Source organism: Chrysemys picta, chromosome 13 (genome assembly GCF_011386835.1).
Source record: "Chrysemys picta bellii isolate R12L10 chromosome 13, ASM1138683v2, whole genome shotgun sequence".
Taxonomy (NCBI): Eukaryota; Metazoa; Chordata; order Testudines; family Emydidae; genus Chrysemys; species Chrysemys picta.
Genome location: NC_088803.1, coordinates 50,804,939 through 50,830,822, shown reverse-complemented (window position 1 = coordinate 50,830,822; position 25,884 = coordinate 50,804,939). Strand labels below are relative to the sequence as shown.

At 49.8% G+C, this 25,884-nt stretch overlaps 1 protein-coding gene across 1 annotated transcript in view; it reads right to left on the bottom strand.

Moving 5' to 3' along the window:
- The window catches only part of RGS19 (regulator of G protein signaling 19), a 30,902-nt gene extending 13,002 nt beyond the window's left edge, over positions 1 to 17,900 (bottom strand). The window contains exons 1-3 of the mRNA XM_065566187.1: positions 14,615 to 17,900; positions 1,660 to 1,797; positions 1,072 to 1,208 (exon numbers count right to left, since the gene is read on the bottom strand). Coding sequence (XP_065422259.1) covers positions 1,072 to 1,208; positions 1,660 to 1,689 — 167 coding nt within the window. The 5' untranslated portion in view covers positions 1,690 to 1,797; positions 14,615 to 17,900. The remainder of the gene's footprint in view (positions 1 to 1,071; positions 1,209 to 1,659; positions 1,798 to 14,614) is intronic.
- Positions 17,901 to 25,884: the final 7,984 nt, after the last annotated feature.

Sequence of the window (25,884 nt, the reverse complement as noted above, 5' to 3'; positions counted from 1 at the left end):
TCAGGAGACGATTGGGGACTATTTTAGGTCCATTTGAAATAGATTATCGGCCCTAGATCTGGGGGACCGAGAGTCTTATCACCTGCATGGGATTTCTGTGCCCCCCTGAAACGGGCACCGGGTTTTGGCCCCAAAGTGTGACTCACACTTCTCCGTGCTGAGCAGTCTGGTAGGGGCAGCACAGTCCGTTGTGGATTTAACAAGTTTCCAAAGAGCGATTAATAGGCCAGGCCTCAAGGATTCCCCGGACCGCAAGTCGCTTTACACTCCGTTCATTTCAGAAAACTCGCCCCTTTCCTCCATTTACTACGTTCAGAATCTCAGGACAAAAATCGACAAATGCCTTGCGTGGAGGAGAGTGAAAACACACGCACGCACAGTGTGCTCCATGGGGCTCAGATCAACCCGCAGCACAAACACTGGGGCCATCTGCTCAAAATGGTGTTTACAGTCAGTTTTTAAACACTGCACCAATTAGCCTTCAACTATAAACCAAGCGCAAATACACAAATGTCCTGGATGCTTCAGCCCGGCGGGTGGGGGAGGCCGTTCCCACACATGCCCCACAAGTTTCTAGTGGCAGATTAAGAAAAGGCAGCTCTGCATTTTCGGAGGCCCTGACCAACATCACACCCGGCCGGAAGAGCCTGCAGACATCTCCCCCAAAGGGGTGCTCTGGGCTCAGCGCCGTGGGGCATTGGCAGAGCTGTGCAGAGGACGTTAGCTCTGCTATGCTAGCTTGGCTGTATTGTCATGGGCCAGGAGCGCACTGCACAGACGCAGACCACAAGATGGGCCCTGTCTCAGAGATCTTACAATCTAAGCAAAGGACAAAATCACAGACGAAGGGGCCCCCCATGAACAATACACCTGGCGTTTGAGCAACAGGGAGCTGATGGGGGAGATTTTGGAACACGACCCACACGGGGATCCAACAATGGTGCCAGAATAGTGGCACGGGTGCCACTCTCCCCTCAGGGCCTGGTCCCCGAGACACAGGCAGCAGCGGGTGAGAGGGATGGGGAGGGGGGTTCTTTAGCGCCTCTGGTACTGAGCAGGGCACAGACGTACCACGAGCAGCTGCAGCAGCAGCACCAGCAGAAGCAGCAGGCATTGGGGCGGTGGTTGCCAGCCGGTTGCACCGTCGTCGGAGAGGTCTCATGCCGGGACATCGAAAGGGGTCTCTCTGTGGACTCAGGTCCCGTGTACTGGAAGGGAAGAGCACGGAGAGGATAAACGAGCCGCAGGGCCTTATGAACCCCTCCCAGCTCAACTCCCCCCCACTTCTTGGAACCCAGATCCCCCCTCTGCTTCGCGCTGGTCGCCAGCAGCACCGCGGAGCTCAGACACCCTCTGGACAGAATGACGAACCTTTAGGTAACAACCAGGCACCTGGGCTAGAGAGGAAAACGCCTCTTACTCCAGAGGGGTGGGGCGAGGGCGTGGGCTCTTTCTGCCTCCAGAATGCAAAGCACAGACAGGAATCTGGCTGCACAGAACGCCACGCCTTGGGCGGTAGTTCCTGCATTTGCCCTGCTACCTGCTCAATGGCTCACTGGGATTTCTTTAAGGCTCTCCCCTGGCCAGCCAGTCCAAGGATTTTCCTTTACGATGGTTATTTCATCTCCGGTCCCCCAACAGGTCAGATCTCCAGCTCACCTGCTTCCCAGCTTCATACACAGTCGGCATGGGCAGCTTGTATGTTCCCTGCTGGCCCACCTCTGCTCGCCTGTCCTCCTAGGTGATGGTGACTGTCGACACGCCCCCCTAGGGCCTTTGCAGCCTACTGGATGGAGCCTATGAGAACAGAGAAGCATTCCTTAAGCTAAATCCACCTGCAGGCCAAAACAGGGACCCCCCTCTCCCACAGGCTGGGGACATTTAGGCAGGAAAGAGCCACTGAGAAGGGAGGTGCGCAAAGTTAGCAAGGGCTCGTCTCCAGCACTGGAGCCAACGGCGCACTCCTGACAGCGGTAGAGGGGCAAGAAAATAAAGGATGCAAGGAAGGAAATAAAATGTGAGAGGGAAAGTGCTGCTCCTTTAGGAGTGTCTGTCCAAGCAGCCCCTTCTGCAGTGCTCATTGCTAATGCTTCACTACGCCCTGTGCTCTGCTCCCCAGCTCAGAGCGCCATCGCGGCATTAGACGAGCCTGCCCACACTAGGTTCTGCCAGTGATTCATGTGCTCCGGTGGGAGCCATACAGTAGATGAGGCCCTGGGGTCGTCCAGCCCTGCCCTGCCTTCTCGACAGCTCCCACTGGCCGTAATTTTTCGTGCGATTCCTCTAGCATAGATACAGCCTTAGAGAACTAGATAAGGCAAGAGCCGAGCGTCTGCCTGTATGAACTACTGTGGCCCGGCCTGTTACAGGCCCCTTGGTAATGATCCAGGAGGAACATGGATTTGATTAACAGCGACACACCCTGTCCTGGGCTGCCCAAACCTGGGGAGGTTCTAACCCCTCCTCAGCCAGAGGGACAAGTGAGGGTAGGAATGGCCAATGCGGATGGATGGGTAGGAGCTACCCTGGAAAGTGTCTTGTCCTGCTATGGACAGGATGGAGAGAAACACAGCTGAAGACACCTGTGCCCTACAGTTACCCAGAACCACGGGCAGGTGGAGAGTGCTATGGGAAGACCAGCTTTGCAGTTGAACCAGTTTGCACCTCTCCTTGCATGGGAAGAGACCGGGTACGGTTCAAGCTCCCCCAGCGCTATCTTCATAGTAGAGAGTTGAGTTTTACTAGGGGAGTGCGGGGCCCGGGACATAGGCGCTGGGTTTCTAATCTGCTGGGGGGTGCTCACCCCTGGCCCCGCCCTCGCTCCACCCCTTCCCCCCAGGCCCCACCCCCACCCCGCTTCTTCCCCACCCAGTTCCACCCCCTCCCCGAGCATGCGGCGCGGTAGCCGCTGGGAGGGAGGGGGAGGCGCTGATTGGTGGGGTGCGCTGGCAGGCAGGAGGCGCTGGGGAGAAGGGGAAGTTCTGGTAGGGGGGCTCCTCCTCGCCCACTCTGTTTGCCAGTGGTTCACCTCCTCACCCCGCTCGTCTTCCCGCCTCACCTCTCAGCCCGCAAGGCCCGAGGTAGTCACCCCGATTCGCTGTCCCAAGGGACAGCTCTGGCCTCTGGTACCCCAAATGCCTGCACAGCATTTCACGAAGCAGGGAGGCAGGCCCTGGTGCACAGTCACCTCACTAAGTGAAACACAGCCCCTAGGACATGCTCAGAAATACCTCCCACAAAGTGTTGACCTTCCCGGCCCTGGCTTTGTTGAGAGAAGGATTTCTGGCTGGGAGATCTCTGACTTCCACCTGGAAGGCAGATCAAACAAATCCCCCAAACATCACATTAAACCCTTCCTTATCTCTGAGGCCTCTTGTTTGGAGGCGAGAGCCTCACGCAGGGGAAACAGGCATGTTATACCAAATATTATGATCGAAGGCTCTGCTTGGAATTCTGTTGTGCAATCCCATGCTCTCCGCAGCCACGGAATTTACTGCCTCCCCGGGCGAGCTCCACCGTGACATTAAGACACAGCTGCATCTACCTCCCTCCTGGGAAGCCCTGTACGTGTAAGGGGAGTCGATAGACTCAGGAGTCAGAGGCAAGTCCAGTGATGCAGGACAGGACTGCGCTGGAGAGGCCGAGGGAGAGTTAGATGGTGCCATCTCAGCACAGGGAGATGGGAAAGGAGCTCTGCTTTGTAAGAAAACTTCAACAGTTTTCATTTGCTAAGAGGAGCGAGTCGGCAGAACAGGTACAGAGAAGCGTTTCGAACTGCTGCTCTAAAGGCCGGAGGGGCTCGAAGACACAATGCACTCATGCGGTGCGGGAGGCAAACACACCTCCTCTTCCACCATAGCCGCGGCAGAATCACAGCAGAAAGAACCGTGCCAGACAGCAAAGTGGTTCATTGATCTGGGCTGCGCAAACCAGAGGGCCCGCCCAAGCCCCCGGCATGGCAAAGAACTCTCAGCCCGTCTGGAAGACATTTCACTGACAGGAGGAAAGGACGCCCCTGGCAGAAGACAATTACCAGGCCGTGACACACAGTTCTAGACGGATGGCGACGGAGGCGTGTTTATACTACTCAGCCACTCCTCAAGGTGCTGCCCACCCACTTACCAAACCTTGCGAGCGTCGGTACTTTTATACCCCCACTGATCCCCTCACAATCTCTGACATACGTATTTATCCTCAAAACACCCCTGGGAGGTAGACGGTGCTGTTATCCCCATTTTACTGCTGGAGTGGATGGAGCAGCTCACACCAGACCTAGGTAACGGTGCGATAAGCAGCTGCCCTGCATCCCCAAGAGGCCTGAGTTCTGCAGGTATCCATCCAATCCTCCCTCTTTAAAATCTACCAGAGACCCCATCGGAGAGGCGGGGAGAAGCCACAATGCACTGACAGCACCCAGCTCCACGAGCGCGCAATAACTGACTGGGATGGCAAACTGTTTGGGGTGGGGAGTGTCTCTTTACTGCGTGTTTGTACAATGCCCAGCACCATGGGGCCATGATGGGGGTCTCTAAGCGCTAATGCAATACAAATCATAAACAAGAACCATGCCTGCATAAGGTTAGCCCCTCGATGAAGAGAACAGCCGGGTCAAAGGGAGCTGAAGCAAGACTGAAGTGGATCCAGCCATGACATCAACCTCTCCCCTCCATTTATCAAAGTAACTCCAAGTACAGCTTCAGCGTGGCAGGGAACTATGCTCCGTCCTCTCAGATGGGAATCTAGCCTCAATGATTCACGCACTGAGCATCTCCTTTCTGGAGTCAATGTATCTCAGGCTGATGATGGGGCAACGGAAACTTCAGTTTGGGAAGAATTTTGCAGCCCACTTCTTTAGCAGGAAAAGCCACAGAGAACACACTTTCCATAAAAAGCAACAGAGGGTCCTGTGGCACCTTTAAGACTAACAGAAGTATTGGGAGCATAAGCTTTCGTGGGTAAGAACCTCACTTCTTAGCCCTTGCATCTGAAGAAGTGAGGTTCTTACCCACGAAAGCTTATGCTCCCAATACTTCTGTTAGTCTCAAAGGTGCCACAGGACCCTCTGTTGCTTTTTACAGATTCAGACTAACACGGCTCCCCCTCTGATACTTGACACTTTCCATAAGCTCCCAGGTCATTTCTGGGCTCAGTCCAAGCCCCTGGGACAGGGTGGATAAAAATTTAGGATTTTTTTTTTTGGAGGAGCAGCGGGGGAATCAGCTTTTTTTCTGTTATTTAAATTATAAGAAGTTTTTCTTTTTAAAAATAAACCTGCTTAAAATGCAATTTGAATTTAATACAAAATGTGTTAAGGCCTAAATTTATTATGATCTTTTAAAACAAATAAAAAATATGCTGAATCCGAGTCTCTAGGAAAAACTTTGAGTTAAAGGCTGCTTTTCTATATAAAGAAAGAATCTGGGGAAAACTTCCAGCTTTTGAGGTCAAGCTTTATAAATATGGCACACTAGGTCATGTACTGTATTAAGGGCTTGTTTTGTTTAATAAAAATAAATTGTATATGCTGTTTTGTGTGTTTAATTAAATTTCAGTTACCATCCTAATGCAACTTGACACAAATCATGAATAAAAAATTATCTAGTAAAAAAGCAATATATCCTTCACCATGTTCTGACATACTCAAAAGGTACAGTTAATAAGAATCTGAAAATATTAAGCTAAGTAACTGCACAAATAAATGTATATAACTATAATAGCATATCCTCCTAGGGAGCAAAAAGATGTACCAAATCTAGTGTAAAGGCTCTCTATTTAGTTGTAAATCAACATGTTTGAATGGTTATATCAATGAATGAGAATGCATCTTGCTTTAGAAAATTACAGAAGTACAAATGGAAAAAGGTGAAATCAAGGCTTTCGATTTGGGGATTTAAACCATGTTTAAATCAATCCAACCTACTCTGGGGCTGGAATCTTTCCAGGCAAAATTTACCCGACACCTTCTAGCCAGGTAGCCTTGCTGAACTGTCACGGCAGCCCTGCCTCAACTCAAAGACTATTATCTTACAATGCTACATTTATCCCTCCTTCCCCACAGCATCGTTCAAAGGCTGCATGGCAATCCCATCCCATCCTCTATAGTCAATCCTGAACGGTAACGCTGGTTAAACCAGCTGTTCAATGCTTATTTATGGATGTTGTTGCTTTTACTTTAACTTTGCATCATGGTACACCTCTACCCCGATATAACGCGACCCGATAGAACAGGAATTCGGATATAACGCGGTAAAGCAGCGCTCTGGGGGGGCGGGGTTGTGCACTCCGGCAGATCAAAGCAAGTTCGATATAACGCAGTTTCACCTATAACGCGGTAAGATTTTTTGGCTCCCGAGGACAGTGTTATATCGGGGTAGAGGTGTACCTCATTTAAGGGCCATGTTCCATCCAGGCTCATGTCTTCCACAACTTTCCAACTGAAAAGTTTACGGCACAACTAGGCTCCAAAATTTAAGCTTTAATTAAAATTAAACACCATGATTGCAAAAAGAATCTTCATAATGTAAACCAAACGGGACCCAATTCAGCCATGCCTGGCTGCCTGCATTTGCAAATAAGACAGCCTGAAACCATAGTTCCAAGAGCTGTAAACCATCCCTGTTCACTCTGGATCATAACGACAACAATTAATATGTCACAATAATGAATTTTTTCACTGCTGATCATTTTAGCAGAAACATCCCGCTAGCGTTCTTAGCCATCATTTTTGAATGCAGCAGTGGATACTGGGACAGTGAGGAGGGTGGTTGCTGTCAAGGATGAGGAACTAAGAGTTGATGCCCTTCACCAAAATTACACATCACTTCTGCCACTGCCCATTACATGAAGGTAAAAGCAAAAACCTCTCCCCAAAAGTAAAACCCTCAACTGTGCTCCTTGGTGCTCAAACCAGCAGATTCACTGGGCACCAATGCCCCATGTTTTCACCACCTGTGTGTCGAAGCCTCCAATTCCTCACCCCTCTGATAACTCCTACAACACAGTTCTGTGCTGCCTGTACAAAATCCACAGCACAGTAAACTGAACGCTGGGAGGTAGCAGAAAATAGTTTGGTTTGGTTAGTCAATTTCCTACTCAATAACCACACTTTTAAAAACGTTTGGTGCTTGCCACAAACCTGTCAGGCTGCTGCATAATTCAGCACTAGGATGCCACCGAAATCAGGAACCATTGTGCTAGGAGCTGTACAAACATAGAGCAAGAGACAGTTCCTGCCCCAAAGATCTTACAGTCTGACAAGCTAGGACAAAGGGTGGGATGAGAAACAGGAGCAGAGAGCCAAAGTTACTTGCCCATATCACACGACAGAGTAGTGATAAAGCTGGGAATAGAATCCAGATCTCCTGACTCCCAGCCCAGTGCACGCTATGCACTAGTCTATGTTGTCTCTCTACATTCCCTTCCCTCTATTTCACACAGGGCTGCCTGCAGGATTTAGAAAGGATTGGACGAGAAATTGTCTCATTGCTGATGATTGTGGACCATGTGGAAAGGCAGGAAAACGACTGCAAGAATGGGAGGTGGAGAGTGAGCTCGGTGGCGTGTCCACTCTTTTGCACTTTGAGAGACACCCCGTTATAACGAGAATTGTTTGTGAATTGGGATGTTACATGAGGCCATTTTTTCAGACCTGTCACTGTTATGGTGCTTTACAGCACCCGTCTGTCTGTGTACAGCCCGCTGCACTGGGCTGTTACCCTGTGTACATTTTTTAGCAGGGCGTTAATATGGAGTGTAATTTGTGCGTTCGCACACATCTAGACAAATTGCATGAGGCACTCGGTACGCCCCAGGAAACACAACGCAGCAATCCTCCTTTACAAGGGTCAGTCACAAATTTTGTTTTATTTGATTTTTAGCTGCAATATTTATACATTTCTCTCCCGGCCCTTTGAAGAAATTCCACTGTCCAATACATCTCACTGGAGCTGAAAGGGAGCGTCTCTATTTCTCTCCTCAAATGTACCTATTTTTAGATTTCAAATGCTGGCAGAGTGCCTGTGACCTTGTTAACCTGCTTTGCAGCAATCTCGGCTTCTCTTTAAGGGGGCTTTGCAGTCAGGCAACCTTTGAAAGCCACTCTCTTTTTGGTTTGCTGGTCGACTGAACCTTTCCCATTGCGATGGCGGCTGTTTCATTTGACAGTGAACTCGAGCGGCAAACACCTAAATCCACGCAGCAACCCAGACTCAATCACTCGCTAAGCTGTACCAAAAACAGCTCCCGGACCCTACTCTTGAAACCTGATTGTTCCAAGGAAAAGGAAGCTGCTAACCACGGAACAAATGGAAATAGGGGATGGCCTTATAGACAACCTTGCTCAGCTCTCCTGTCCTTGTACATGCAATAACTAAGCCAAAGCTTCAATACGATGTAGAAAAGTAATTATCCACTAATACAAATACGTTGCTTCCCAACAGGGTAGCGGCTCCCAGCAAGAATGCAGCGCTCAGACCCTCTAATTACAGCCAAACGGGATGATGTGCAGGAACAGAGTAAACACGAGGAAACCCGGCTAGCCCAAGTACTTGGAAAGCTTCCCCTTTAATCCTAAAAAAGGCCTAGTCAGCTACGCATCTGCCCAGCTCCACTCCTCAGTGGGCCCAGAGGTGCGTGGGTGCGTCAGAGAGCAGGGCATAGAGAGGAGAGCGCCGTGGCTGGAGAGCATGTGAAGAGGAAAGCTGCTGGGAAAAGGAAGAGAGAGGGGAAGATGGCATTCGATCCTTCTGGGCTGTGCTCTCCTTCAACCTCCTGGGCTAACTCCAGCCAATGGCTTTTAGCGTAGGCCTCTGTTTACACTTGCAATAACCGAAGCTACCAATGAACTGAACGCTGGGCAATCACAGACCCTCTCTTCATCAGCTCCCGCTTCTCGGATTCGGGGCTCTCCAGAGATCCCTCGTCTCGGGCTCGTGAATGAGACGAAGCACGTAGAACCAGAGAGGCCGAGAGGGAAGCAGAGTGTGTGGGTGGGTGGGTGAGGGTGGGGCTGTAGAAACCCTGCGTTGGTTAACCAGAACCTGGCTCCCAAGGGCGGCGAGCATAAATGATGATCAGACCTGGCTGGCGGGGAGCATCGGGCAGTGGGCAGGAAAGCTGAGGAGAGCCAGGGGAGAGGCAGCTGGGAGTTTCCTCTCTTGGGTGAAAGGCAGAGAGAAGCCTGCGCCTAAGGGGCGTTTGAACTGAAGCCTGAGGGAAGCTGTGCTGGCAGTTCCTCAAGGGACTAGAGAGAGCAGGTCAGGCTCCTGCACGAGGCCCGGAGGGAGGGTCTGGGAGAAGCAGGGAGAGACTCAGCCCAGGCACAAGGGGAGACCCAGCGGGGAGCCGAGCAGGGGTAGCACTCCCCGATGGAAGGGCCAGGGGTGGAATGCTGCCGGGGACTGGCTCACAGGAGCCCTCAGGGGGGAATATGGCTGGTAGGAAGAGGGGGTCAAGGGAGGCAGCAGCAGGACTCTGGCGGTGCAGACCATGGCTGGTCAGTAAAGGGTCTTTGGCCTCCCAGCGTAGTGGGAGGGCCTGGTTCCCTGGCCCGCCCTGGGGGAATGTGGCATGAACTCTCCTGATATAAGGGACAAGGACTTTTGAAGGCCCTGGGATGAGAGGCTGTAAGGACCACAGGGCCCAGAGTCAGGAACAAAAACCTGATGGAAGGACTCTGGACTTTGTTACCCTGGAAGAAGTCGGATATGAATGTGTGTTGGCTAAAAAGGTCGAGTCGCAACAGGAGACAGGCTAATGTTGGACCGCCATGAGCATCGGCAGGGGGCGCTAGAGACGGAAGCGCTGCCACGCTCCACCCAGCCACGAGGGAGCACGCCTATGGTGAGTGCAACTCTTCCACTAGGAGGTCCATACTTTTAGAACTCACATACATTTAGTATGATTAGTACTGCAGTGGCCAAACAGGAACCCTATTACGGCCCATTGTGCTAGGCGCTGTACAGACCCTGAACAAAAAGGTGGCCCCTGCCCCAAGCAGTTTACAACCCAGGTAGAAGCAAAGAGACGACCGATGGATACAGACAGAGGGAGGGAGTACAAAGAAACATAGAGACAACACTGGTCAGCACGATCGGGTCTGGGCACATCAGTGGTCTAATGGCAAGAGAGCGTTTTCCGGAGGATAAGCTTTGTCTTTGCTGATATCCGAACAGGTACATGGGCTAGTGCAGTAAAACGAGTCCAGTTCTAAACCCGTCGGATTGTAGGACTCAAAACTGAGCTTCCTGACTAGACGACATGGGGTGGAGAAGGGCCTGGGGATACTGAGAAACAACAATGCTGAGGAGAGCCAAGAGGAAAGTGTCTTAGGAACACTGAAAAGCATTAGGGACTTTTTTAGCAGGAGAGTCATGGTATATTTAACCCCTTCTGTGCTGCACGATGTACAAGCTACAGCCTACAAATATGTGATTCTATTGCCTGCTGGATGGCGCCGTCTAGCAGGGCTGGTCAAAAGATTTCAACGTTCTTTCACCAACAAAGGCGGGGCGAGCGTAGGGTTTGGTGGGGGTTTTCGGACTAGCTTTATTCTCGTGTGCCGACAGGGTGGGCTGTTGGCAAAACATTCACATGCAAGATCCCCACGTTCCTAGAAAGTCAAAGCAGGTGCAGGAGCGAACGGGTCAGAGTAATCCACAAGGGAGCACAAATCTTTGGGAACCCCTCCGTGGGCATCGGGGAGCCCATACACTCGTACAACAAGGCAGGTGTACAGAGCTCACTTGGAGGCCCTGTGCAATGCTCACACCCATGCAAGACTCTTTCCAGACCTGTGTCACACTGTGCTGCACATGGAGGGCAGAAGATGACTATTTGCTTTCGTTAGGTGGCTCAGAAGAAACTCCTCAAGCCACCTGCAGAGGAAGCACTGACTTGCTCTCAGCGGAGCCCTGCTACAGTCCCACCAGGAGCAGAAGAATAATGGCCGCTGGGAATGGCATGGGACATAAAGATAGGAGGAAATTCGGGGATGAAGAAGGCCTGGAGGAGGAAAAAAAGTGCACTACCCATGTCAGGTCACATACCGGTAGTAACAAACCAGATTCCCTCCTGTCCCCATCACATGGAATTTGGAAGGGTAGCGGTGTGGCATCTGGAATCCCATGGAGCAGGCTGCAATGTCATCGGTGTACCCTAGTGTATAGCCCCTGACTGGTGGGGGGTCGGAGGGGAAGGGAGGGATCTTGCTTTGCAATGCAGCTGGAGCGTTAACTCCTCTCACAGCAATTGCCGGCACATATTTTACAGGGTGTTTATGGACATATTACACAGAGCTGGCAAAAGGCACAATATTAAGCAGTGCAGAGACACTAGTGCAATTCATAGAGAGAGGCCACACTACAGCACACAGAAGGAAGTTCAGCTAGGATAGCTGATGCCAGCAGTTGGAGTTGAAATACTTTGTCTCAAGAGCCTAGGAGAGGGAAGACTGTGGGCAAGAGACAGAGAGAGATAATTCTGAAAAGAGGAAGACTTGAACAAGGGAGATTTCCCAAGCAGACAGAATAAAACCTCCCTTAAAGGGGCCCTTGCTCATTTCTGACAAAGCTTCCCAAAGCCCAACATAACTAGCCTTTTCCCAGCAGTGCTAGCTACCCAGCTGTGTGTCTGTAAAGCACCACTTCTGCCTCTCATACCCTTACTTTGCCATGGTCCCCCGGGCTCAGGGACGTCAGAATCTAGTGACTCTGAGCATCAGAATTCACTGCTGAGGGCCCAGTTCTGATGCCAGAAATTCTGAAGTGTGAAGAGGAGAAGGAGAGCGTGTGCATGTCTGCATGTTTCTGGAACAGATTTTCAGGAGTTTATGAGTTTCGGTTTTGGTCTTCAAAAGTCCACACCAAAGGGTGCCCCCGCCCACAGCTCTGGGTGTACAAAGTAAATTTAAAACATAACAGCGTGGGACTTGGGCATGTAACCGTCTTTGCAAGGTACGCATACAACTGCATGCTGAATTTGGGTGAGCTGTTACCACACATACATTTGCAGTGACTTAAGTGTGCAGCCAAGTGGCTAGTTAGATACATTTTGTATGAACAACTGCACATTCTGCATTGGTAGTCACAGCAACTGTGCACCTGAACTGGGACATCTGGGTCTGTATCTCAAAATACACGTGTCTTGGTCATCAGTAATAAAAGGGAATAAAGGGGTCATGGGTGGAAAATGTTTTTAATAAAGTCTGGGAGCACACGGGACCTTGACACTGTCCCCTCACCATTTTTAAAGCCTAGAGAGGGCAGGTCTTTACAATTTAAAAATTCAAAGTCGACCACTACCACTGAGAAATACTATTCCTCCCCAAGAGCCACAGTTTTCCCTGGGATATAAATACAATGTGTGAGCTTCCCAAACAATGAACACTGATGCCACATGTGTGCGCATTCCTACCTCTATCTAAGACAGAAGAGTCTGGGGCACAGACACAGACAGACAAAAGCCATGTTAATTTCAATTTCATCAGGAGAGAAAATTGTACTTTTGAACGATACAGAGGAAAAAAAACTGTATAGAAAAGTTATGTATTTCTTTTTTAACTAGAAGCAGATAAATGAGAACAGAGTTCTGCCTTTCCACAGAGCGTTTTCCTGTAAATTCACATAGCAGACTACTGCTAAGTCAGGTGTCCCAAGTTGGGAATATGTCCGTTCGATGATCTGTTTGTCCAACACCGTTGGGAGGATGCAAATTTGCCTCCAAAGTCACCATTATTTTACAACCCACTGATGTTTTGATGCACCGAAACATCACTCGGCAAGGCGTCAGTGCAGTCATGACATCAGTTTGTCCCAGAGAAAATGACAAAGGTGGTAACTGTAGACTGAAATAAACTTAATATGGCACCCACACACCCTCCATCTATATTTTATGGCTTGGGGTGGACTCCTAGATTGGTACCAAAGAGCACACAGTTGCTATCTACAACATTCACAATCCTGGAGACTAACAATCAGTCCACCAAGTTAAGTAGGAAGGGAGAAACTACACTTAGAATAGAAGCAGACCGAAGTATCACCTTCGGGTGTCACATGAAGAGAGAGAGTATGAGAACTTAGGGGGTTACCAAGGGGGAACCGAGAGGTGGCCGAGTTGAAAAGTTTTGGGCTGACTTTATCTGCCAGGCAGGGATTTCACATGAGCACAGGCCATATGGGGAGTCATCACATGGGAAATCTCTAATAAAGTGATCTTTTAAGAGCGAGTCCTGCACATCCCGGGCTCCTGCAGTACTGCACGAGTCGAGAAAGAGCAAACTTAATTCTAAATGATCTAGAGGAGGAACTGGGTGCTTCCAAAGAGCAGTCATGAGATCAAACAGCCCTTCCCCCCTCCCCAGGTTGTTGGTTCAAACCTCAGCCCCAGTTGAGTTCTGAGTGCAAGTCATTACCAGATGCTAGCTCTATCTGAAATCAGCTTGACAGCTTTGGAGGCACCAAGATTTGGATGGGCACAGAGAGTGATTTGCACCCTCCTTGTTGCTAGAGGTGGTTAGGTCTGATTCTCAGTCTTTTTGTGCAAAGCAGCTGGGAAGTTGGCTTCTTGAGGGCTGCCCCTTTAAATCTCAGTCATCCAGAGCCACCTCCCAACATAGTCATGACATAAGAACGGCCATATTGGGTCAGACCAAAGGTCCATCTAGCCCAATAGCCTGTCTTCCAACAGTGGCCAATGCCAGGTGCCCCAGAGGGAATGAACAGAACAGGGAATCATCAAGTGATCCATCCCCTGTCGCTCATTCCCAGCTTCTGACAAACAGAGGGACACCATCCCTGCCCATCCTGGCTAATAGCCAATTGATAGACCTATCCTTCATGACAGTGGTTCTCAACATATTACACATTGCAGGCCACATATGCGGCCTGCAATGTGTAACCTGGGCTGCAGGGGCCGGGTGGCAGGGCAGTGGCAGCCCAGACCCCTCCCCTGGACCCCCGCCGCGCGGGCTGCCGTCCCTGGACCTCGGAGGCCAGCCGGCCGCCCCAACACCAGCTGGGAACCTACGACACCGGGCATACCCGCGGCCTTTAGCACACATGCTAAAACAGCATCCCTGCTCCATGAATTTATCGGATTCTTTTTCAACCCGTTATAATCTTCGCCTTCACAACCGTCTCTCGCAAGGAGTTCCACAGGTTGACAGTGCGTTGTGTGAAGAAATACTTCCTTTGGTTTGTTTTAAACCTGCTGCCTATTAATTTCATTGGGTGACTCCTGGTTCTTGTGTTATGAAAAGGAGTAAATAACACTTCCTTATTTATTTTCTCCACACCAGTCATGAATTTATAGACCTCTATCATATCCCCCCTTAGCCGTCTCTTTCCCATGCTGAAAAGTCCCAGTCTTATTAAACAACAAAACACAACACAACACACACACACACACGTCACATACAGCTAAGAACAAGAGAGCAGGCCTGTCACTGCTCTAAATTATGTTCGCCGGGGTGGGGAGCTGCAAAGAGGACGTAAAGCTACCTTTCCCCGCTCCTCTCGGATCCCGTGCTGAGCACAGCTCGCCCAGACCAGAGAATCTGGCGGGTGTTTTGAATCAATTCAGCAAAGCAGCAAAGGAGACGCCTGTATCACTGCTGTACCTGTTCTGTGGATGGAAACCTTCAATCTGGCCATTCTGCGTGCCCCTCCAGCAGCAGCCCAACTATCGTTCCTGATACAGCATCTCAGTTTACGTGAAGCATTTAAACAGACTTGCAGATCTGAAGAAAGGAATAAAAACCTGAGTACCTCCTCTAACAGGAAAGGGAGTGGCAAGGGAAGTGGCAGAATCAAATGAAGAGTTCAGACCTTTTTTGGGAAAGCACCATCAATGAGTTCTCCCCTCCGGTGAGCCTTCCTGTTCAGAGTGAAAGCTGACAGGCCTGTCCCCGGATTGCTCCCATCTGTGTTGACGTGGTCCAGGAAACTCAGAGCTTGTGTTTCATACATTTACTAGACAAATGTTTTGCTGGGGAGTGGAAAGATATATACCCCGATGGAATTACTGCCTGAGTTTTTGCTTTTCCTAGGAAGGATTATGTTAAAAAAACAGCGCTGATCAAAATCAAGGACAGGAATGGTGCAAAACTTACTCCACTAGCATCTCACAATCATCTTTTCTTCCCACTTCAAGCGCCTCGGAAGGCTGAAGTTTGTGCTCCCATTAGGGTGACCAGATGTCCCGATTTTATAGGGACAGTTCCGATATTTGGGGCTTTTTCTTATATAGGCTCCTATTACCCCCCACCCCCGTCCTGATTTTTCACATTTGCTTTCTGGTCACCCTAGCTCCCATGTCTGTCATAGACTGTCACTGCATAGCCAGCGATGGGCATAGCTATAAAGACAGATACTCTGAGATAACAACATCCTGTGATACACAAGCAACTTCCCAAGAGTTGCCGCCATTTAAGCTAAAAGCAAGGTGTTATGCCTGAGAGCTTATCACCCCCAACAACTGGAAACCAAGAACAATCGCAAAGTTGCCCCTACCTGATCTGACCCACAGACGCACAAGTTTAGTGCTTTCTGGAGATACCTGGAATGTCCTGGCATTCCTGCTGGTGAAATGGATTTACTACAGCTGCTGAGGATGCACCAGTATTAATAGGGTTAATGATATGTTGATTTTCCTCTCCTGGAATGGGCATTATTGAATGATCGGCAAAGGTCTCTGGTAGTCACATGGCCACTTTCACAGTAACAAGCCAGGGTAACTTGTAAGAGCCAAATTTTCAGCCCGAACATACCTTATACATTGCCTGTCCCTTCCACAAGCAGCACACCTAACAGCTAGGCGTGTGATACTGCTTCTAACCTTCTGTCACTCTAAGCTGCGGTCATGAATCAAGGGTCTCTCACGTAAAGCACCCGTTACCAACAAAAGTGAAAGAACTTTGTTCTCAGCCTACGCAAAGGGCCGTCACTTTCTGATTCATCCCAGACTGAGCTGAGTGCTGAGTTACAAATTGTTACCTGTGTATAACCAAGGAGGAGCCATTCCCGCTTTACACACAAAGTAAGGTTGGTTCTTTAGGGTTTTCTGGCCAAGACTGACTCACAAAGTAAAACACAATCAGAAATGCAACCTCAGTTTCCTTTTTTCAATGAAATGCTCCACACTGTCACCGGCTGAGAGCCCTGCACCCAGAGTGTTAACCTAAGACTGAAGCAGAGTGAAAACTGATTTGAGATTGCCACGCTTGGGCTTCCCCTACTCTGCTGATGTCACCTATTCCAGCATTTTCCAGAGGGGGAGGCATACCCAGAGGGAGACCCTGAAATGCCAGCACCAACCAAACCCCATTTTTTCAGTTAATACTGGGAAGAAGCAATCCCACAGCACAACGGGCAAAAACAGGATTCAAATGAAAGTGAATGACACAGAGGTTTGTGAGCAGGAGAGCGCATGGGGCATGGTATTTCTAGTTTTTCAGGGGTACGGGCCCCTGAGCGATGAGATCAACAGGGTGGGAGTGTGCTGGGGAGTGGGTGTCCTGATCTGAATAGCCAAATTAAACCTGGGCTGATTCTCCAGATCTCCAGGTGCCTGTGCTTGGAGAGCACCTCCCGCAGCGCAAGCACCACTGGGTTATCAGTCAAGTGCAAGGCCTAACGCCAGCTGTTTTCTTCAGCTTCAAAAGGGGGCGAGGGAGCCCAAAGGCCAGTTATCTCCCCTCTACTCCATGACACACCCATGCACTTAAGACCCAAACCAGCTTGACAGCAGCCATCCCACGGCTCAGCCCAGGCAAGCTATTCAGACAAAGGGTTCCTTTTGCAAAGTCATTCTCTTTCACTGCGCCGGAAAACCAGGGGTTCCCCTTTTCAGTGTGACAGCTTTCCGGTTAGGCCCACCCGCTTCTTGCATTTGCCAAGAAGGCACCTCCCTTCCCATGGCCATAAAGCGCCGCACCCATCCCCCAGGACGGCACTGCCTGTCCTTGCCCCTTAAGGCAAGTATACTCCTGCTTCTCTTCCCAAAGAGACGCCACTCAGATTATGTCTACAGTACGGAGACTGTACCAGCACAGCTACATCGCCGTGGTTATGCTGGCTTAACTCCATCATGGAGACGTAACATAAACAGAGGGGTTTTCTGTCAGTGTAGTAACTTTACCTCCTTGAGCAACGGTAGCTAGGCTGACAGAAGCATTCGTCCATCAACCTCCCTGTGTCTACAAGGGGGGTTAGGTTGGAATAGCGACACTGATCAGGGGGTGGATTTTCTCCATCCCTGACCGATGTAGCTATGTCGACCGTAGGCCAGCCCTAAGAGAGAAGCAGGACACTTCTGAATTAGCTGGTGTGGGGCAGAAGAGGAGGGAGCTGGGATTTTGGCCAGACAACTGAATTCCCCAGCCCCGTCACACAGACCACATGGTGTAAAACACAGGAACAATGGATGAGACACAACCCAGGGGAGTGGAGCTCCAGAGAATGTGTCTGGGAAGTTGTAACTGTGGCTCCCCCAATTCAAGCCAGCAGAGACCGCTTCATACATCATCAACCACTGTTTACACAGGGGAGGGACCAGATGAACCACTGTCCCCCCCGCAGAGGAAAGCAGCAGTGTTTAAAAAAGGACTTCTCCTAGAGGACATCTATTTTTTTGCCAGTGTATCATAAGCATGAATCTAATTGCCTTTCGTGTGGGTTTCCAGGACTTCCCTGGCTGTTTCTGCTAATCATCAGAGACATCCATTTAGAGCAGTGGTTTTCAAACTTTTTTTCTGGTGACCCGTTGAAGAAAATTGCTGATGCCCGTAACCCAATGGAGCTGGGGATGAGGGGTTCAGGGTGTGGGAGGGGGCTCTGGGCTGGGGCAGGGGGTTGGGGTGTGGGAAGGGGTCAGGGCTCTGGGCTGGGGGTGCAGACTCTGGGGTGGGGCTGGGGGATTGGGGTGCAGGAAGGGGCTCTGGGTTTGGGGGGGGGGTCAGGGTTGGGGCAGGGGATTGGAGTGCAGACTTACCTCCGGCTGCTCCCGGTCAGTGGCACAGCTGGGGTGCAGAGGCAGGCTTCCCGCCTCTCCTGGCACTGCGGACCGCGCTGCGTCCTGGAAGTCGCCAGCGGATTCGGCTCCTAGGCGGAGGCACGCAAGCACCGCCCCCAACTATCCCAGACTATTATCTCTACCAACAGGATCCATGCCTCTCCTTATCACCAATTACAGCCCAATCTGAAGTCTAGTCCTAACCCCATCTGAAGTCGGTTACTACATTCAAGCAATTGAAGCTGTATTGTTCTATAACCTCCTTCAGTCTGGGTCTGTCATGACCTTTTACAGAGCTAGAAAGGACTGAGGTCAACACCAGACTCACTGCAGGATGCAGGAGAAGTTGAAACTACATGTGTGGGTGGGAGACTCTGATTCAAAACGCTGACACCTTCAGTGCTAACCAAGGAAACACCATAAGCGGCAAACAGCTGGACAGTCAGACTTCACAAGTTCACACCGCGGCAATCCGCAAACCCTTGCATTCACATGAAAGAAACAGCAACTCACAACAGTTCCAAGGACTGATACATTGAAGATCCCGGACGACCACTCTGAAATGCTTTCAGTTTTACATTGGGCACCTAGTGCTCTTGCTAAGTGCGTTTTGAACACATACTAACAGAGGAGGGAGGAAAAAAACATCACGCTGACAAAATGCCAACACCACGAGCGGATTCGTCCTCCGCCCTCCCGGCAGCAAAAAACAAAACAAAACAAAAAAGAACCTTCCTCTTTTACCCTCTGGCCCGGAGGAAGAGCCTGAACGAATAGGCTTCTCAAGGTGCCTGGAACATCAGCAAATCCGCACTCTTTTAGATCAAGTCGGGGGAAATTCTAGACAGAGGGTCTTCCCCCACAGCGGGTGGGGCCGGAACATGAGGGGAAACCCAGTTTAGACCTTTATAAAGCAAAGTCAGCTTCTTGAATTTCACCCCGAACTGAGCGGGAAGCCCTTGCAGATTACAAAGCACAGGTGTCTTATGCGCCACCATTAAACGGCTATATAAGCAGGGCAGCTGCACTCTATATATTTTTAGACTCAACAAATCCTGCATCTTGGCAGGGGGTTAGACTAGCTAGATGACCCTGGCGGTCCCGTCTAACCCTATGATATTGGCTGATGTTTTTGAACGGGACTGAAATGCGGACCCCAAGCAGAGCGCCTTCCTGCAATCCAGGGCTCTCAATCCAAGGATCTCAGTGCACTTTACCAAAGGAGCTGGTAATGTCCCCAGCACACAGATTGGGCAGCAAAGGCTCACAGACATTAAGTGACTTGCCCCAAGTCACACAAGTTAGCAGCAGGGTTTCACCAAGACTTCTCTACTCTGACCACTGAACGGCCTCCCACGCAGCATTTCAACGACGTTCAGCTATGCTCTTCACACCAATTTGCATTGTACAATAAAGGTGTGTGTGTGTGTGTGTGGGTGGGTGTTATGCCATACCCTAGGGAGAAGAGCTCTCGACACTCCAGTCAAAATGCCTGTTTGCTTACTTGCTAACTCGTGGCATCAGGTAACATAACCAGGCTCAGAGACATTTCTGCACTCAGGACAGCTTTATTAAGTTCCCCCACCCTGTCCCTAATAGGCAGGAAAACGCTGCATTTGCTCTTCAGATCAGTCCCGCGTGCTCTTGCCGCTTGCACAGGAACTGTACCTCTCCTCCGATCCCCTGCCCGGTCCCCTCGCAGCAGTCAGATTACTAGGAGCTCAGGGCCCATCTTCCAGGCACTCAGAGAGCGGTCCCACTGTGAAATGAATGGAGCAGGCAGAAGGTCGCCGGACTCAGCTCTAGGTTATTTTAGAACACTACACTGGGACTGGACTTGATGCTTTAAAAGACAGAGAAGCCACAGCGCTTGGAAACCGAGTGAGTCAATTTAAGGGAGGGGGAAGAGAAAGAAATCCCATATGATGGCAAAATTCATGCTGGTGAAGCCCGTTTGCTGCAGGACAGGGTGAAGCAGTTAGAACGCTCCAGGCTCTAGAGCAGTGGTTCTCAATGTGCGGCCCATTCAGCACACGTGTGACATCCTCAGAGAAGTAAGGTAGTATAGCTATTGTGTGGATGTGGCCCACACAACACACAGAGAGCTGCATATGCATCCCACAGTGGTAAATAGATGGAGAACCACTGCTCCAGAGGGACTCCCAAAGCCGCTCTCTGAAACACCTGGCACGTCTCAGCGCAGCCAACAGCGCTCTGCCTTCTCAGACGACGGCGCCCCACACCGTGACGGCTGTCTCACAGCCTCGGCACCCTGCGCTTGCTACCTGGCAGCGGTACAGGAAGTTGTACAAGCTATTATTAGGATTGGTGTTTTTCTTTAGCAATCTGGTTTAAAAAAAGAATAGAAGGTGGCGCTTGAAAACATACCAGACACTTACAGGCCAGCCTGCAGGAGAGAAACCCAGCGTGCTCCACCTTCTTGACTGCTTGGGGCAACGGTGCTGCCATTGGGTTGCGCTGTTCTCCTCCAATCCTTAGCGGACAGGAACTCCAACTAACGGCCCAGAATAGGAACCGATCATTGCCACGCTGCTGTCATTGCAAGGGATCCCCAACTAATACCCAAACCAGTCCAAGGGCCAGGCCCTGAGCTTCAAAGGCCACCATGAACAGGGACCAAGCTACTCAAGGGGCTGCCTCTCCCTACACAGCCATGACAGCCGTGCACCTCAGGAATAGTAGGTTGTCAGTGATCCATGCAAGCCCCCAACCACCATTCTGCCCCCAGGCCCGCTCAAGTATCTGACCCTTAGTGATCATGTAAACTCTCCGAGCCTCCATCTCCCCCCATTCCTTAGTGGGGAGTAATGCATCCCTGCCTCACAAGTTGAGCGGTGAAGCCTAATTCCTTAAGGTTTTTGAGGTGCTTTGAGATCCCCATATGACCAATGCAATTGGAGTGCAAAGCAGTATTGTTAATTTCCCCTCTGCATTTCATCACTCTTATAAATTCAGCTTCCAGCAACAAATGCAGATGAGTCTGTGCAGCTGGTGGGAGAGGAGAAACAGTTTTATGGGATCCTTTTACCATCCAACAATTGTGCTGGCATCCCAGAACACAAACTAAAAGGCAGACACTTATTTTAAACTTGGGGTTGGGAGGGAGGCGTAGGCCTTAACCAGAAAAGAAGGAGAGGGCCAAGTTATTTCCAGTCATTGCTGGTGATAAAGAATGGGTGTTATTTCTCACTGTACCTCCAGCCTCTCTTGCTGCCCCCTCTTTTCACCTAATGAACCAGGCACTGGGACAGAGCTTGCTTTAGGAGAAGGGGGAGCCAAGGAGACCAAACCTACCCAAAATGAGCACGTGGCATCAGAGCTGAGCCAACAGTGGAACACGTTTCCCCATGAATATTCACTGACATCTGAGAGTAAATTTTGATTGGGCCACGACTCTAAAACCCTTTCACTTTCTCATCAGCAGTAGAGCTTTCTCAGCGGTGAACACTTGTGTTAATCGCAACTTAAGCAATAATACTTGTCAAAACTACATAACTAATCAACACAACAGGGACTGTGAACGTCCAGAGAGCAACAAAAATAGTACAAGGTTTAGAGAACCTGACCTATGAGAAAAAGGCATGTTCAGTCTTGAGAAAAGAAGACTGAGCAGGGACCCGTTAATAGTCTTCAAATCTGTTAAGGGCTGTTATACAGAGGACGGTGATCAATTGTTCTCCATGTCCACTAAAGGTAGGACAAGAAGTAATGGGCTTAATCAACAGCAAAGGAGATTTAGGTTAGATGTTAGGAAAAACTTTCTAACTACAAAGGTAGTTACACTCTGGAATTGGCTTCCAAGGGAGGTTGTGGAATCCACATCATTGGAGGTTTTTAAGAACAGGTTGGACAGACACCTGTCAGGGATGGTCTAGGTTTACTTGATCCTGCCTCGGTGCACGGAGCTGGACATGATGCCCTCACAAGGTCCCTTCCAGCCCTACATTTCTGTGTTTCACAACAGACTGTCCATAAGTGACCTTATGTGAATCTGAATAACATAAAGCCCCAAAATGTTCAAGAATTCGGACACCCCTCTGTGAACAGAAATAAACAGGCGGAGGTTTCAATTTTCCACCACACCAAGCATTGTCATGTATGCCTGTGCAAAGGGACATAAAACACTACCAGATCAGGATTCTACACCACAGGCCATGTTCAATGCCTGCTTTGCACAGGTTTAAGTGACTAACCAAATTGCAAGGCAGTGGAGATTGATGCTCAACAGTCTGTCCAAGAGGTTACATGTTCCAAGTTATTTGTTTCCCTCCCTTCCACCTGTCTAAACACCCTCCTGGCTTGTTAGTTCACCTAGAAAGCCAAGACATTTCCTACTTGTTCAGTGATTCTAGCCAGGTGACTGAGTTTGCAGTATTCTGCCTTGGCTGAAGCAGGTAGTGACCTTTTGTACCTTCAGTGACCATCCCCTCACTAGCCCTAGTCGTTCCCCGGACCTGGCAGCATGACTCTCAGCTCCACTTCTTCAGTGGCTGCCGTCTCTACATCAGATTTTCAATCTGCAGCACAGATTTCCCCCCGGGTTTCATTCTTACTGACGTGTGTTCCTGTTCATCGTTGGATCCAGGCTTCAGCACCATGGAAGATGAGAAATCGAGAGATGGCAGCAGGGAGCATCATGGGCCGGGGCAACCTGTAGGACTCAACGGCAGACTCATCCCGTGAGTAGGCAGCCGTAAGAATTGCTGCAGGCCTCTTCCTCAGCACAAAACCCACAGGGATGGCTGGATCCGGGAGGAATATGAACCCAGAGGCTCGGCAACCCGATCTGTGTTAAAACCAACAAAATCTATGGAGGGGAGAGAGACACACACACAGACTCCCTGGGGTTGGGTGTACAACTGCTGCTAGTCTACCTGTCTGCTGGAAAACCAGCCCTCTCCTTTGCGCTGGTAGCAGACCGATCCCAGCAGAGCTGTTAAAAGCTCTTCTCTTCCTACTCAGGTGTCTCCTCATCAATGATGTAGCTCAACAGCCAATGGCCAGATTTTAACCAGGAGAGATAAATGCTTCTTCCTTCCAGCCCTTCACCATTTGGAACCCTCATCCAGCGGGGGGCGGGGAGGGGAGAGCGCTCTGTCATCGGATCCATCTTTCCCAACCCAAATGTCTACGTTGGTCTGCTGATAACGATCAGATTGCTACAGGGCTCCCAGCCATTTTCACCGGCTGGATTTGTAGAGGGCATACGGCTGTGGGAACAGTCCAACACACTCACCCTAACCTGGCCTCTGTTAACCCTTCGCTAGCACAGTCTCTGTGTGAGGATAGCACAGCATGATAACTCTCTTCCACGTGCTCACAGCTCCACCGCGCAGAGTGCTGCAAAGCAGATATGCCTACCTGGGGGGCTTTACCCCACATCCCACGCTAGGCAGCACTTAAATGGCTAAAAGCCTGGAACTGATTTGCACAGCTTGTGTGCTGATGTGAGGGCAAAACCCATCGCTCACCCTCATCTGTAGCAACTTTCCCAGAGATTCCACCTGCGCTGATTGAAAGCACAGGATAACAAAGTATATTTCAAACCACATAGATTCTCAGCTAGTGTAAATTACCACTTTAACAGAGCTGGGACAATCTACCCCAGCTGAGGAGGGGCCCCAAATATTTTTTGTATCCATTGGCGTGGTGGGAATTTAGTCGCATGTTTTACTCATCCCACTTTGAACTCCTTCAGAATAAAAAGGAAAGGAATTAGCTGCAGTTTGCTCATCAGCAACTTGTAAAAACAGCTTGTGAAGTATCAGCATGCAACTGTACTGCTGTATGAACAACACACCCAGAGGGGGCGGGGGGACAAGTTGTAATCGACTGCCTTGTCCTAAATCTGTCCACAGCCATACAGGGTTATATAAAATGCCAAGTATCTGAGCCCTTTTTAGCTACAGTAGCAACAGAACAGAAGCACCAAACTTCTAAGGGTAGCAGGCAGGGAAAGGGAATGGCTATCTTTAAAATCTACCAGAATCTTGTAAGGGGTGAAAAGCTACAAGTGTGGCTAATATCTTGCAAAACTGTTTCAGCTGGGGTGCCAAATTTCAGAGCGATCCTGTCCCCTGAACCAGCGAAGACTGAGCAAACAAGAGGAGGTGTACAGAACTTCCAAATCAAAAGATCTGTCTTAGCTGAAAGGTCTCAGCCATAAACATGTCTCAGCACTGCGGAATTTGTTTTCCTCTGGGGACTTGTTGGGTTTCCTCAGCAGCTGTGAAATTCTACGAGGTACCCACATATTAGGTTATATAGTTATTAACTGCACAGGGTCCCCAAAGGTATTTTGATCCCTCTGCTTAACACTATCCAGAAAGCTGTGACATCCCTAGAGTTCGATGAGCTCCAGCCAACTCAGGGCACAGATGTGAAGTTAAAACAGTGGCCCAAAGAAGTAGGTCATGTTATAAATTCACTTCCCTACACACATCGAATGGGAATCTCATAAGGGAGTTACAGTTTGTTAAGCGTTCAATAGAAAAACCATGTACTGCAGTCTAACGATGCAATCCATACATGGCTGTTACAGCGCCTTCCCATAGCCTTACACTTCCATAAAAACATAAGTCATTATTAAGTAGAATAAAAGCAGCACACACAAGAACCAACCCTAACGGAAAATTCTAAAAGACTAGTGGTGGAGGTTAAAGAGCATATGTATAGGAGGAGTAATACCACCGTGATACACAGGCAGCTATTAAACAATCCTTGATGCCGCATAAAAGATGCCTAGCAAGCCATAATTATTTGTTTAGCATCTGCTTACACCTGAGTCGAAGGCATACTCAAACTCTCTTCCAAAGGCATGGCACCATCTACCCATGCGGTGGTCCACAGAAAGAGAGAAAGGAGAAAAAATGAAAAACAGGATGCCCAAGATAAATGTGGATCCAGTTAGGAGACAATGGTGAAAGCTAAAGCAACATGCAAGCTAGCCACAAATAACCCTGCTCCTTCAAATCAATCCATCCCCCAAGAGAGGCTGAACTTGTCTTTTAGCTCAAACAGTACAGGTGCAGGCTTTGAGACCCAGAGAAGTTGTATACTATCATTGAACGGCACTTCCTATTTCCCCTCAGGGTTTTACTTCAATCCAGGAATGATCAATTTGAAGAATTTAATACCTATATAATGTTACTGCATGTACTGTGCACAGACTGGAAATGTGGGATGTCATTTGCTGTAGGATTTAGACCAGTGGTTCTCAAACTAGGGCTATCGCTTGTTCAGGGAAAGCCCCTGGCAGGCCGGGCCGGTTTGATTACCTGCCGCGTCCGCAGGTTCGGCCGATCGCGGCTCCCACTGGCCGCGGTTCGCCGCTCCACGACAATGGGGGCTGCAGGAAGTGGCGTGGGCCGAGGGACATGCTGGCCGCCCTTCCAGCCCCCATTGTCGTGGAGCGGCGAACCGCGGCCAGTGGGAGCCGCAATCAGCCAAACCTGCGGATGCGGCAGGTAAACAAACCGGCCTGGCCCGCCAGGGGCTTTCCTTGAACAAGCGGCGGCCCTAGTTTGAGAACCACTGGTCTAGACCTTAAGAAATCAATCAGAGTTATCCAGTAGTTAAATCCTGGACATCTCGTTGAAAAATGAAGGAGACCCAGTTTTTATTCAATTCTTCCAGTCCTGGAATTAATATTTTGGGGGTGAACCCAGACACGCATTGCCAATTATAACATTCTCAACGTTGGTTACAATTGTAAATATTCGGGGCAAGAAATGGATCTGACATTGCCACTTTAAACCCACCCCCTGCCCCCAACAACCAGGAGGGGGAACAAATCATTAAGACCGATTTTTGTCATTTGAACTCAAAGACAAGAAGGTGACTAAGCGCACCTTCCAA